General features: G+C 45.3%; 2 protein-coding genes across 3 annotated transcripts in view; one reads left to right on the forward strand and one right to left on the reverse strand.

The window, feature by feature from the left end:
* LOC139250704 (zinc finger protein 432-like) overlaps positions 1-14,296 on the forward strand; it is a 384,699-nt gene that overhangs the window by 75,637 nt on the left and 294,766 nt on the right. The window lies entirely within an intron of this gene.
* LOC139250702 (zinc finger protein 432-like) overlaps positions 8,779-14,296 on the reverse strand; it is a 151,130-nt gene continuing 145,612 nt past the window's right edge. The window contains exons 2-3 of one of the 2 annotated variants that reach the window (XM_070873079.1): positions 14,092-14,278; positions 8,779-10,470 (exon numbers count right to left, since the gene is read on the reverse strand). In XM_070873079.1, coding sequence (XP_070729180.1) covers positions 9,101-10,111 — 1,011 coding nt within the window. In that variant the 5' untranslated portion in view covers positions 10,112-10,470; positions 14,092-14,278 and the 3' untranslated portion in view covers positions 8,779-9,100. The remainder of the gene's footprint in view (positions 10,471-14,091; positions 14,279-14,296) is intronic. The other variant, XM_070873080.1, reaches the window with a different exon arrangement.

Raw genomic sequence — 14,296 nt, forward strand, 5'->3', positions numbered from 1 at the left:
AAATGCTGGAAAATAATTGGTGAAGATAATTTATCTCTGAAATTGATGAGCAAACATTAAAAATGATGTGCTTTGTATACACACACACTATATATATATAGAAAATATATATATATATATGCTATATATATATATATATATGCTATGATATATATATAGACTTTATGTGCTCGTTTCAGTTGTTCTGCGGAACCTGATGCGATCAACATTCTACGAGCTTTAGCTCATTCGGCGGTGCTTGGTGGATCAGGATATAAAGAGACCGCGCGCTGTTCCTCCTCCCACTTCCTGGGGGAATGGGGTAGATATTTACAGGAACAGGGACTCCCCTTTCTCTGCCTCATTATATTTAAAGGGACAGTCCAGTTTATCTTGGGGTGTCGGAGGACTTCACTAACAGAGCTCCCATCAACAGTCGCTCCTTTCTGTACTGTGCAGTGATTGTAAAGCTGTCTATTTCAGTGACTTGAGCCTTTCTAAAATGTCTCACTGTGTTTGATGATCCAATTGTATAATTTGGAAAGATTTCAGAATTGTTCAGTGTGATGAAGGTGTTGGTTAAAGGTGGAGTCAAATTTGTTTCAAAATATTCTGTTCTAACTCTCTCCCAACCCCCCAAATTTTAGAACACTGCAATACTGACTGGGAAGTTCCCAAGTTCGATCCATGATCTGGGCTGTGAGTTGATCTCAGGCAAGGCAGCAGTTCAGGGATTATAAGTGTCCTCAGTACCACTGGGCTAAATATGAGTAAAAATCAGCCAGTGTCCTTACAGTTCATACCGATCCAGTGAACTCAACTGGGAAGTGCGTGGATGTCATTTGAGGACAGAATTTGAAGCTGTGATGCCTACCATAGTGGAAATCCTGCTGGCACTCATTGAGTCGACTGACGGTGAGGCACTAGAGGTTAACTAATGTCTGTGGAATGGCACACAGCCAGATTCAGCATTTTCTGGAGACAATAAATCTCAGACGATGAAAGGAATGTTGAATTTAGACATTGAGGATGAAGGGAGAGTGTCTAGAATAAGGAATTTACAGCTTAGGGGGGACAGGAGGGGACAGAATGTTGTGTTGAATCTAGAATTGTCTGTTCTGAATTTCTATCCTGTATTTAAAGTAACAATGTTTGTAAGCACCATTTATTTGCAGGGTATTAGAAGGGGAGGATCTGCAGCTGGGAAATTCAATCCAAACATCGCGTCAAGATTTGACAGATTCCCGGATTGATCAGGATCACCTTATCATCAGCCTTTGTAAAAACACCAATCACAGCGGGGAGAAACAGGACACATGTTGTGTGTGTGGATGCACCTTCAACCAATCGTTCAGCCTGTGAGACTCATGTACCCACCTGACTCAACACTGTAAATGTGGGGACAGTGGGAATGGATGCTGTTGCACATGGAAAGTGATTCAGTCGCTCATCTCACCAACAGACATTTGAGGAATTAGATAACAGACTTTCTCCTGTGAATATAGAGCTGGTTTATTGGACCATAATGTGTTTACTTATTCATCTTGTTGACTCTAAATCTTTGCCAATTATTTGATGTGATTGGTTTACATGTACGTATTTAAAAAAATATGTTTGCTGAGTGGATTCAAATACAAATTGAAACCAGGTTTGCAGGCGTGATGCTCCATTCACATATCGAAGGTGAGAGAGATGTTGTGGGGCACACGCTAAGTCCAGTATCTGAAGATGATTAACAGACTGAGTTTTATATTTCGTGGTCCTGGGCGTGTTATCAACACCTTCCCTGGATACCAAGGCTAGGAGATCAACTCTGGAAGGTATGGGAAACTGGGACTTGCCCCTGAGAGTAACTGAAGGTATAAGAACTGAAATAATCCCGAGTTGGAGAGGAGAAAAAGCCCAAAATGGAGCAATCAGTAACAGGATGTCAATTAGCCTCTTCTTATTTTGGAGTCATCAAATATCAACACACTCTGTTATTTGAAATATCAAAATATTAAACTCCAGCCCAGTTATAGGGGTTATTAACATCAGCATAAACAATCCCCAACTGACAGAATGAACATGATTCAGTTAGGATGTGATTAACAGCAGCAGGAACAGTAGAAACCAACCCCTGCAGCCACTTGTGAACTCGCTGGTGTCTCAGCAGGTCGGATGAATGAATGAATCCCTTCCCACACTCAGAGCAGGTGAACAGCCTCTCCCCAGTGTGACTGTGACGATGCATTGCCAGCTTACAAGGTTGGGTTCAGTTCTGCACCCGCTGTGCGGAGAGTGAGAATAAACTAAATGAGCTGCTGATTTTCTCTGCTGGCCCAATTGGGTGAGCCCATCCAATCCAATAGGGTGAGCCCATGTTGGCCCAATTGGGTGAGCCCGGGCTGGCCCAATAGGGTGAGCCCGGGCTGGCCCAATAAGTTGAGCTCGGGCTGGCCCAATCAGCTGAGCCTGGGCTGGCCCAATAGGATGAGCCTATGCTGGCCCAATAGGGTGAGCAAGGGCTGGCCCAATAGGGTAACGTGATGACCAGAACTGTGTGAGTACTCCAGCTGTGTCCTAACTAGTGTTTTACACAGTTCAAGCATAACCTCCAGAGGGAGATGGGAGTCTGGAACTTACTGCCTGAAAGAATAGTTGGGGCAGAAACCCTCATCGCATTTACAAAAGTACTTGGATATGCACTGGAAGTGCTTTAACCTACAGGGCTACGGACCAAGAGCTGGAAAGTGTGATTAGGCTGGATAGCTCTTTTTCAGCCGCACAGACATGATGGGCCTAATGGCCTCATTCTGTGTTGTAAACTGCTATGATTCCATGTCACCAATCCTCTCCTGTCTGATATAAACCAACCGCACAGTCACTGACACCAATCCCCTCCTGTCTGATATAAACCAACCTCGCAGTCACTGACACCAATCCCCTCCTGTCTGATATAAACCAACCCCACAGTTACTGACACCAATCCCCTCCTGTCTGATATAAACCCACTCCACAGTTACTGATACCAATCCCATCCTGTCTGATATAATGTTGTGAAAGACAGTGGAAGGCCAGAAGATTGGGAATTTTTTAGAAAGCAGCAAAGGACGACAAAAAAATGATAAAGACAGAAAAGATAGCATTAGAACAAACTAGCAAGAAATATAAAAACAGACAGTAAGAGCATCGACAGGTATATAAAAAGGAAATGAGTAGCTAAAGTAAATGTTGGTCCCTTAGAGGATGAGACTGAAGAATTAATAATGGGAAACACGGAAATGGCAGAGATTTTGAACAAATATTTTGTATTGTTCTTCACGGTAGAGGACACTAAAAATATCCCATAATCAAGGAGCTATTGCGGTGGTGAGGGTGGGATGAGGGGGGACTTAAAACAGTCACTATCACTAGAGATAAAGTACTCAGCAAACAAATGGGACTAAAGGTGGACAAATCCCCTGGACCTGATGGCATGCATCCTAAGGTCTTAAAAGAAGTGGCTGCAGAGATTGTGGATGCACTGGTTGTAATCTACCAAAATTACCTGAGTTCTGGAGAGGTCCCAGCAGACTGGAAAACTGCAAATGTAACACTCCTATTCAAGTAAGGAGGGAGGCAGAGGGCAGGAAACCATAGACCAGTTAGCCTACCATTGGTCATTGGGAAAATACTGGAATCCATCATGAAGGAATTAGTAGCAGGACATTTAGAAAATCATGTTGCAGTCAAGCAGAGTCAGCATGGTTTTATGAAAGGGAAATCATGGTTAATAAATTTGCCGGAGTTGCTTGGCGATGTAATGAGCAGAGTGCATAAAGGAATACCAGTTGAAGTTGTATATTTGCATTTCCAGAAAGCATTCGATAAGGTGCCACACAAAAGGTTACTGCACAAGCTAAGAGCTCACGGGATTGGGGGTAATATATCAGAATGGATAGAGGATTGGCTAAGTAACAGAAAACGGAGAGTCGGTATAAATGGGTCGTTTTCTGGTTGGCAAACTGTAACTAGTGGGGTGCTGCAGGGATCAGTGCTGGGACCTCAACTATTTACAATTTATATTAATGCCTTGGATGAAGGGACCAAGTGTAACACAGTCAAATTTGCTGATGATACAAAGATAGGTGGGAAACCAAGTTGTGAGGAAGATGCAAATAATCTAGAAAGGGATATGGATAGGATAATGAGGTACCAACGATATAGGTAAAAAATGGGATGAGGTCCAACAAGCTGAATTTATGGAGCTAGGAGTTAAATTAAAAAGTAGGACCTCAAAGGTCGTAATCTTAAGATTGTTACCAGTGCCACATGCTAGTCAGAGTAGAAATAGCAGGATAGTTAAGATGAATAAGTTTCTTGAGGAATCGTGCAAGAGGGAGGGATTTAAATTCCTGGGACATTGGAACCGGTTCTGGGGAAGGTGGGACCAATACAACCGGTCTGCACCTGGGCAGGACCGGAACTGATGTCCGAGAGAGAGTGTTTGCGAGTGCTGTTGGGGAGGATTTAAACTAATACAGCAGGGGGATGGGAATCTATGCAGGGAGACAAAGGGAAGTAAAATGGGGGCAGAAGCAAAAGGTAGAAAGGTGATAAGGAAAAGTGGAGGGCAGAGAAATCAAAGGCAAAACTCAAAAAGGGCCACATTACAACATAATTCTAAAAGCACAAAGAGTGTTAAAAAAACAAGCCTGAAGACTGTGTCTCAATGTGAGGAGCATTCATAATAAGGCGCAGATAGCTGTTAATGGATATGATGTAATTGGGATTACGGAGACATGGCTCCAGGATGACTAAGGCTGGTAACTCAACATCCAGGGGTATTTAATACTCAGGAAGGATAGACAGAAAGGAAAAGGAGGTGGGGTAGTGTTGCTGGTTAAAGAGGAGATTAACACAATAGTAAGAAGGACATTAGCTTGGATGATGTGGAATCTGTATGGGTGGAGCTGCAGAATATCAAATGGCAGAAAACGCTAGTAGGATTTGTGTACAGACCACCAAACAGTAGTAGGGAGGTTGGGTATGGCATCAAACAGGAAATTAGGGATGCGTGCAATAAAGGTACGGCAGTTATCATGGGTGACTTTAATCTACATATAGATTGGGCTAACCAAACTGGTAGCAATACAGTGGAGGAGCATTGCCTGGAGTGTATAAGGGATGGTTTTCTCGACCAATATGCCAAGGAACCAACTAGAGAGCTGGCCATCCGAGACTGGGTGTTGTGTAATGAGAGAGGATTAATTAGCAATCTTGTTGTGCGAGGCCCCTTGGGGAAGAGTGACATTAATATGGCAGAATTCTTCATTAAGGTGGAGAGTGACACAGTTAATTCAAAGACTAGGGTCCTGAACTTAAAGAAAGGTACCTTCGATGGTATGAGACATGAATTGTCCAGGATAGACTAGCTAATGATAATTAAAGGGTTTATGGTGGATAGGCAATGGCAGACATTTAAAGATCACATGGATAAACTTCAACAATTGTACATCCTTGTCTGGCGTAAAAATAAAATGGGAAAGGTGGCTCAACCGTGGCTAACAAGGGAAATTAGGGATAGTGTTAAATCCAAAGAAGAGCCATATAAATTAGCCAGAAAAAGCAGCACACCTGAGGACGAGGAGAAATTTAGAATTCAGCAGAGGAGGGCAAAGGGTTTAATAAGGAGGGGGAAAATCATCATCATAGGCAATCCCTCAAAACGAGGATGACTTGTTTCCACGCCAAAAAAGGATGTTTCAATAAAGGATCTAATAATCCAGGTCCTGAACTATATCCTAAAGGGAGGAAGATGCCTGTGCATGGATTTTTTTAACGTGTGGTGGCCATTGCACAGAGGCCACCACATAGGCTTGACAGAGCTAGGTCTTGGTCCAGTGGCGAGGATTAACCAGGACTGGAGACCAGCTCTGCCGCATGGACCTAGTGCGCACCCATATCGCAGTGTGGGCTGGCCCGTGCTGCCCCTGGGCCTGTGGCCCCGAACTCACACCTCTCCTGGGCCCCAATCACGTCCCTCGCTGCTCCTTCGCCCCGACCTCGCTGCTCCTGCTGCACCAACGCACCTTCCAATCATCAACCTGGACCTTGATGACATCACTCTTTGCTGCCTTTGCAGCTCACGCTGCTCCCTGAAGCTGCATGCCTCCACGCTGCTCCCTGGGCAGCACACTGCTCCTTTTATGGCCCTGACCTGCCATAACATACCTCGATCTTCCAATATAACATGGACAGGGTATCTGGTCATTTATCACATTCCTGATTGTGGGAGATTGCTGTGTTCAAATTGGCTGCTGTGTTTCCCACATTACAACAATGACTACACTCAAAACTACTTCATTGGCTGTAAAGCGTTTGAGATGTTTGGTGGACATGAAAGGCGCTATATCAATGCAAGTCTTTCTTAATACAAAAGCAAAATACTGCAGATGCTGAAATCTGAAATAATAACAAACTGCTGGAAATCTCAGCATGTCAGGCAACATCTGAGAGAAAAAATAGAGTATGAGAGGAAGCTTGCAGGAAACATAAAAACTGACTGCAAAAGCTTCTATAGATATGTGAAGAGAAAAAGATAAGTGAAAACAAGCGTAGGTCGCTTGCAGTCAGAATCAGGTAAATTTATAATGGGGGACAAAGAAATGGCAGGCCAATTGAACAAATACTTTGGTTCTGTCTTAACTAAGGAAGACACAAATAACCTTTCAGAAATATTAGGGGACCAAAGGTCTAGCGAGAAGGGGGAACTGAAGGAAATCCTGATTCGTCAGGAAATTGTGTTATGGAAATTTATGGGATTGAAGGCCGATAAATCCCCAGGGCCTGATAGACTGCATCCCAGAGTACTTAAGGAAATGGTCCTAGAAATAGTGGATGCATTGGTGGTCATTTTCCATCATTCTATCGACTTTGGATCAGTTCCTACGGATTTAAGGGTAGCGAGTGTAATACCACTTTTTTTAAAAGTGAGGGAGAAAACGGAATTAGAGACCGGTTAGCCTGACATCAGTCGTGGGGAAAATGTTGGAATCAATTATTAAAGATGTAACAGCAGCGCATTTGGAAAGCAGTGACAGGATCGGTCCAAGTCAGCATGGATTTATGAAAGGGAACTCATGCTTGACAAATCTTCTCGAATTTTTTGAGAATGTAACAAGTCGAGTGGACAAGGGAGAGCCAGTGGATGTGGTGTATTTGGACTTTCAAAAGGCTTTTGACAAGATCCCACAAAAGATATTAGTGTGCAAAATTAAAGCACATGGTATTGGGGGTAATGTATTGACGTGGATAGAGAACTGGTTGGCAGACAGGAAGCAAAGAGTAGGCATAAATGGGTCCTTTTCAGAATGGCAGGTAGTGACTAGTGGGTTACCGCAAGGTTCAGTGCTGGGGCCTCAGCTATTTACAATATACATTAATGATTTAGACGAAGGAATTGAATGTAATCTCTCCACGTTTGCAGATGACACTAAGCTGGGTGGCAGTGTGAGCTGTGAGGAGGATTCTAAGAGGCTGCAGGGTGGCTTGGACAGGTTGCATGAGTGGGCAAATGCATGGCAGATGCAGTATGATGTAGATAAATGTGAGCTTATCCACTTTGGTGGCAAAAACATGAAGGCAGAATATTATCTGAATGGTGACAGATTAGGAAAAGGGGAGCTGCATCGAGATCTGAGTGTCATGGTACATCAGTCATTAAAAGTTGGCATGCAGGTACAGCAGGCAGTGAAGAAAGCAAATGGCATGTTGGCCTTCATAGCGAGAGGATTTGCGTATAGCAGGGAAGTCTTACTGCAGTTGTACAGGGCCTTGGTGAGGCCACACCTTGAATATTGTGTACAGTTTTAGTCTTCTATTCTGAGGATGGACATTCTTGCTATGGAGTGCAGCGAAGGTTCACGAGACTGATTCCTGGGATGGCAGGACTGACATATGAAGAAAGACTGGATCGACTAGGCTTATATTCACTGGAATTTAGAAGAATAAGAGTGGATCTCATAGAAACATAAAATTCTGACGGGATTGGACGGGTTAGATGCAGGAAGAATGTTCCGGACGTTAGGAAAGTCCAGAACCAGGGGTCACAGTCTAAGGATAAGGGGTAAGCCAATTAAGACTGAGATGAGGAGAAACTTCTTCACTCAGAGAATTGTGAACCTGTGGAATTCTCTACCACAGAAAGTTGTTCAGGCCAGTTCGTTATATTCAAAAGGAGTTAGATGTGGCTCTTACAACTAAAGGGATCAAGGGGTATGGGGAGAAAGCATTGAATGGTGGTGCAGGCTCGAAGGGCCAAATGTCCTACTCCTGCACCTATTTTCTATGTTTCTATAACGAGCAAAAATCTGGCAGATGGACCATAATGTGGTAAAATATCAGGTTATCCCCTTTGGTAGGAAAAAGAAAAAAAATTATTTAAATGGGGACTATTGCAAAATGCTGTAGTACAGAGGGATCTGGAAGTTCTTCTACATGAAACTCAAAAAGTTAGCATGCAAATACAGCAAGTAATCAGGAAGGCAAATGGAATGCTGGCCTTTATTGCAAGGGGGATGGAGTATGAAAGTAGGGAAGTCCTGCTACACCTGTACAGGGCATTGGTAAGACCACACCTGGAGTACTGCGCACAGTTTTGGTCTGGACTTGTCTCTATTCCCGTGCCGAGGGGATTGCTACACCAGATGGGAGGGGCAACATTTGGGGACACGGATTCCCCATCAATTCCCATTCCCCTTCTTTCTGGTGGATAATGGAGGGGCCACTGTGTGTAATGTGCAAGTCAGTAAGAATTGTCAGTAAGCTCTTTCTAATTGGACATTTTATTCAGTAGAAACTATCACACACTATTGTAGATTTTGTACCAAAGATCAATTTAGGATTAAAGTAAAAGTTCATAATTTTATCGCAAACTAACTTTCTGTTGAGAGTTGCTGAATTAAGGGGAACGATAACACACAGCGTTTCTTAAATGGACACTGCAGCCCCGAGAACACAATCAGTAATGTATCCAGAATATTAAAGTCCAGCCCAGTTCATTAACATCAGCAGAAACAAACCCCAACTGTCAGAATGAACATAATTCAGTTGGGATGTGATTAACCGCAGCAATAACAACAGATTCCAACTCCTGCAGTCACTTGTGAACTCGCTGGTGTCTCAGCAGGGTGGATGAACAAGTGAATGCTTTCCCACACTCAGAGCAGGTGAACGGCCTCTCCCCAGTGTGAACTCGCTGGTGTCTCAGCAGATCGGAAGAACAAATGAATCCCTTCCCACACTCAGAGCAGGTGAACGGCCTCTCCCCAGTGCGAACTCGCTGGTGTCTCAGCAGGCCAGATGACCGAGTGAACCGCTTCCCACACTCAGAGCAGGTGAACGGCCTCTCCCCAGTGTGAACTCGCTGGTGTATCAGCAGGGTGGATGACCGAGTGAATCCCTCCCCACACTCTGAGCAGGTGAATGGCCTCTCCCCAGTGTGAAGTTGCTGGTGTATCAGCAGGGTGGATGACCGAGTGAATCCCTCCCCACACTCTGAGCAGGTGAATGGCCTCTCCCCAGTGTGATCTCGCTGGTGTATCAGCAGGTTGGATGACCGACTGAATCCCTCCCCACACTCTGAGCAGGTGAATGGCCTCTCCCCAGTGTGATCTCGCTGGTGTATCAGCAGGTTGGATGATCGGGTGAATCCCTGCCCACACTCAGAGCAGGTGAACGGCCTCTCCCCAGTGTGAACTCGCTGGTGTCTCAGCAGGATGGATGAATAAGTGAATCCCTTCCCACATTCAGAGCAGGTGAACGGACTCTCCCCGGTGTGAACTCGCCGGTGAGCTACAAGTTCGGATGACCCAGTGAATCCCTTCCCACACTCTGAGCAGGTGAATGGCCTCTCCCCAGTGTGAACTCGCTGGTGTGTCAGCAGGTTGGATGCCTGAGTAAATCCCTTCCCACACTCTGAGCAGGTGAATGGCCTCTCCCCAGTGTGAACTCGCTGGTGTGTCAGCAGGTTTGATGACTGAGTAAATCCCTTCCCACACTCAGAGCAGGTGAACGGCCTCTCCCCAGTGTGACTGCGTCGATGAACTTCCAGCTGAGACGGTGATCCGAATACCTTCCCACAGTCACCACATTTCCACGGTTTCTCCATGGTGCGGGTATCCTTGTGACTCTCCAGCTTGGACGATGGGTTGAAGCCTCGCCCACGCACACAACACGTTTACACTATCTTCGCGCTGTGAATGGTGCGATGATTTTTCAGGCTGTTTAATTGGTTAAAGCTCTTTCCACAGGCAGTGCACTGGAACACTCACTCGGGTGTCGGTCTCGGTGCTTTTCCAGTCACACTGATGTTTGAAATCTTTTCCAACAGACAGAACAGACAAACATTTCTCCTTCCACTTTCAAAGGCCGATGATATTCAGGTCCTGATGAATCGATTGACTCCGTCAGATCTTGACGTGATGTTTGGTTTGTGTTTCCTGTCTGAAAATCTCCCCTTCTAATATTCTGTAAAAGGAGATAACAAAACTCATCGCTGTCAGTACAAGACAGAAATTCAGAATCGACACATCTAGTTTCCATGGAACATTCTTTCCTCTCGTTCTTCCAAAGCTGTAAATCCCTATCCCACACATTGTCACTCCTGCTATGCTGAAATCGAAACCCATCGCACATTTCCAGACTGTTTCTCCTCCACTCCCAGTTTTCACCACCAATTCTGGCTGGATTCAGTTCTACACTCACTGGTTCCCCTCCCTCTCCACCCCTGAAGGTGCTGACTCTGGCTGGGCCCAGTTCCACATTCACTGGTTTCCCTCCCTCTCTTCCCCTAAAAGTGCTGACTCTGGCTTTGAGGAACAGGGTGAATGAAGGGGAACCAGTGGATGTGGTGTATTTGGACTTCCAGAAGGTATTTGACAAGGTGCTACATAAAAGGTTACCGCACAAGATAATAGTTCACGGGATTGAGAGTAATATATTCGCATGGATAGAGGATTGGCGAACTAACAGAAAACAGAAAGTCGGGATAAATTCTCGGGTTGGCAATCAGTAACTAGTGGAGTGCTGCAGGAATCAGTGTTGGGACCTCAACTATTTACAATCTGGATTAATGAATTGGATGAAGGTTTCCGAGTGTAATGTTGCCAAGATGGGAGGAAATGTAATGTGCGAGGAAAACACAAAAAACCTGCAAAACGACATAGACAGGCTAAGTGAGTGGGCAAAAATTTGGCAGATGGAGTATAATGTTGGAAAGTGTGAGGTTATGCAGTTTGACAGAAAAAAATTCGAAGAGCATGTTATTATTTAAATGGAGAAAAATTTGCATTACAGCGGGACCTGGGGAGTCCTGCTGCATGAAACACAAAAGGTAAGTATGCAGGTACAGTAACTAAACAGGAAGGCCAATGGAATCTTGGCCTTTATTGCAAAGGGGATGTTGTATAAAAGCAGGGATGTCTTGCTACAGTTATACGGGGTATTGGTGAGGCCACACCTAGAATACTGCGTACAGTTTTGGTTTCCATATCTAAGAAAGGAGATACTTGCTTTGGAGGCATATCAGAGAAGGTTCACAAGGTTGATTCTGGAGATGACGGGGTTGACTTATGAGGAAAGGTTGAGTAGGTTGGGCCTCTACTCATTGGAATTCAGACGAATGAGAGGTGATTTTATCGAAACGTATAAGATTATGAGGGAGCTTGACAAGGTGGATGCAGAGAGGGTGTTTCCACTGAGATGGGGAGACTAGAAGTAGAGGGCATAATCTTAGAATAAGGGGCCACCCATTTAAAACTGAGATGAGGAGGAATGTCTTCCCTCAAAGGGTTGTAAATCTGTGCAATTTGCTGCCTCAGAGAGCTGTGGAAGCTGGCTCATTGAATAAGTTTAAGACAGCGATAGACAATTTCTTAACCGATAAGGGAATAAGGGGTTAGGGGGAGCAGACAGAGAAGTGAACCTGAGTCCATGATCGGCTCAACCATGATCGTATTAAATGGTGGAGCAGACTCGAGGGGCCGTATGGCCTACTCCTGCTATTATTTCTTATGTTCTCATGCTAACTCTGGCTGGGTTCAGTTCTACACTCACTGGTTCCCCTTCCTCCCCTCCCTGATGGTGCTGACTCTGGCTGGGTTCAGGTCTACATTCACTGGTTCCCCAGCCTCTGCTTCCTTGATTGTGCAGACACTGGCTGGGTTCAGTTCTTCAATCACATGTTCCCCACCCTCTGCTCCCCTAAAGGTGCTGACTGTGGCTGGATTCAGTTCTGCACTCACTGGTTCCCCTCCCTATGCTCTCCTGAAGGAGCTGGATCTGGCCAAGTTCAGTTCTACACTCACTTGTTCCCCTCCCTCTCCTTCCCCTGAAGGTGCTGACTCTGGCTGGGTTCAGTTCTACACTCACTGGTTCCCCTCCCTCCCCTCCCCTGATGGTGCTGACTCTGGCTGGGTTCAGTTCTTCAATCACACGTTCCTTTCTCTCTCCGCCCCTTAAGGTTCTGACTCTGGCTGGGTTCAGTTCCACACTCACTGGTTCCTCATCTCCCCTGAAGATGCTGACTCTGGCTGGGTTTAGGTCTACACTCACTGGTTCCCCTCTCTCTCCTCCCCTGATGGTGCTGACTCTGGCTGGATTCAGTTCTACAATAACTGGTTTCCTCTCTCTCTCTTCTCCTCTGAAGATCTGGTCCTGTGTAATGAGATAGGATTAATAAACAATCTCCGAATAAAGGAGCCCCTTGGAATGAGTGATCATAGCATGGTTGAATTTCAAATTCAGATGGAGAGCGAGAAATTTGGATCTCAAACCAGCGTTCTAAGCTTAAATGATGGAGACTACATAGGTATGAGGGCAGATTGGACAAAAATGGACTGAGAAAATAGATTAAAGTGTAGGACAGTTAAAGTGTAGGGCCAAATTACATCAAATTCCTAAAGGGGCAAAGTGTGTTAAAAACACAAGCCTGAAGGCTCTGTGCCTCAATGCGAGGAGTATTCGAAATAAGGTGGATGAATTAACTGCACAGATAGCTGTTAACCGATATGATGTAATTGGCATCACGGAGACATGGCTCCAGGGTGGCCAAAGCTGGGAACTCACCATCCAGGGGTATTCAACATTCAGGAAGGATAGACAGACTGGAAAAGGAGGTGGGGTGGCATTGCTGGTTAAAGAGGAAATTAACGCAATAATAAGGAAGGACATTAGCTTGGATGATGTGGAATCAGTATGGATGGAGCTACGGAATACCAAAGGGCAGAAAACGCGAGTGGGAATTATGTACAGACCACCAAACAGTAGTAGTGAGGTTGTGGCCAGCATCAAATAAGAAATTAGGGATGCGTGCAACAAAGGTACAGCAGTTATGGGCGATTTTAATCTACATATTGATTGGGCTAACCAAACTGGTAGCAATGCGGTGGAGGAGGATTTCCTGGTGTGTATTAGGGATGGTTATCTAGACCAATATGTCGAGGAACCAACTAGAGGGCTGGCCATCCGAGACTGGGTGATGTGTAATGAGAGAGGGCTAATTAGCAATCTTGTTGTGCGAGGCCCCTTGGGGATGAGTGACCATAATATGGTAGAATTCTTTATTAAGATGGAGAGTTACACATAATTAAGGTGAAGATAGGCACATTTTAGAGTGATGAGGGAGTAAGGGTTATGGGAAGCGGATGGGGAATTGGAACCTAATCCATGATCGGATCAGCCATGATCTTATTGAATAGGGAGCAGGCTCAAGGGGCCAAATGGTCTACACCTGCTCCTATTTCTTATGTTCGAGACAGTTTCCCCTCCACTCCCAGTTTTCACCACCGATTCTGTCTGGGTTCAGTTCTACACTCACTGGTTCCCCTCCTCTGAAGGTGCTGACTCTGGCTGGGTTCAGTTTGACACGCACTAGTTCCCCTCCCCTGAAGGTGCTGACTCTGTCTGGGTTCAGTTCAACACTTACTGGTTCCCCTCCCCTGAAGGTGCTGACTCTGTCTGGGTTCAGTTCCACACTCACTGGTTCCCCTCCCCTGAAGGTACTGACTCTGGCTGGGTTCAGTTCCAGACACTGACATCATTCACATTGTTCCTGCACCAACATGGCCGCGCATGCGCTTTGCTACTCACTGAATATAGATGGCAGACCGTTGAACCTGACTTCCTACACTAAAATGTCCGCCGTTAGCCTGGGCCTGTGACCGGGAGAAAGCCCCGAAGCTGCAACCGCCGATATTCCGGTTATTATTTCGGGCTTGCGGCGGGCACCGGTTGTTTATGAAGCCTCTCCGGCTCCCCGCTGGTTCATTACTCCGCTCTGTACATATGAAAAGGA

Source organism: Pristiophorus japonicus, unplaced genomic scaffold, assembly GCF_044704955.1.
Source record: "Pristiophorus japonicus isolate sPriJap1 unplaced genomic scaffold, sPriJap1.hap1 HAP1_SCAFFOLD_416, whole genome shotgun sequence".
NCBI classification, from domain to species: Eukaryota; Metazoa; Chordata; class Chondrichthyes; family Pristiophoridae; genus Pristiophorus; species Pristiophorus japonicus.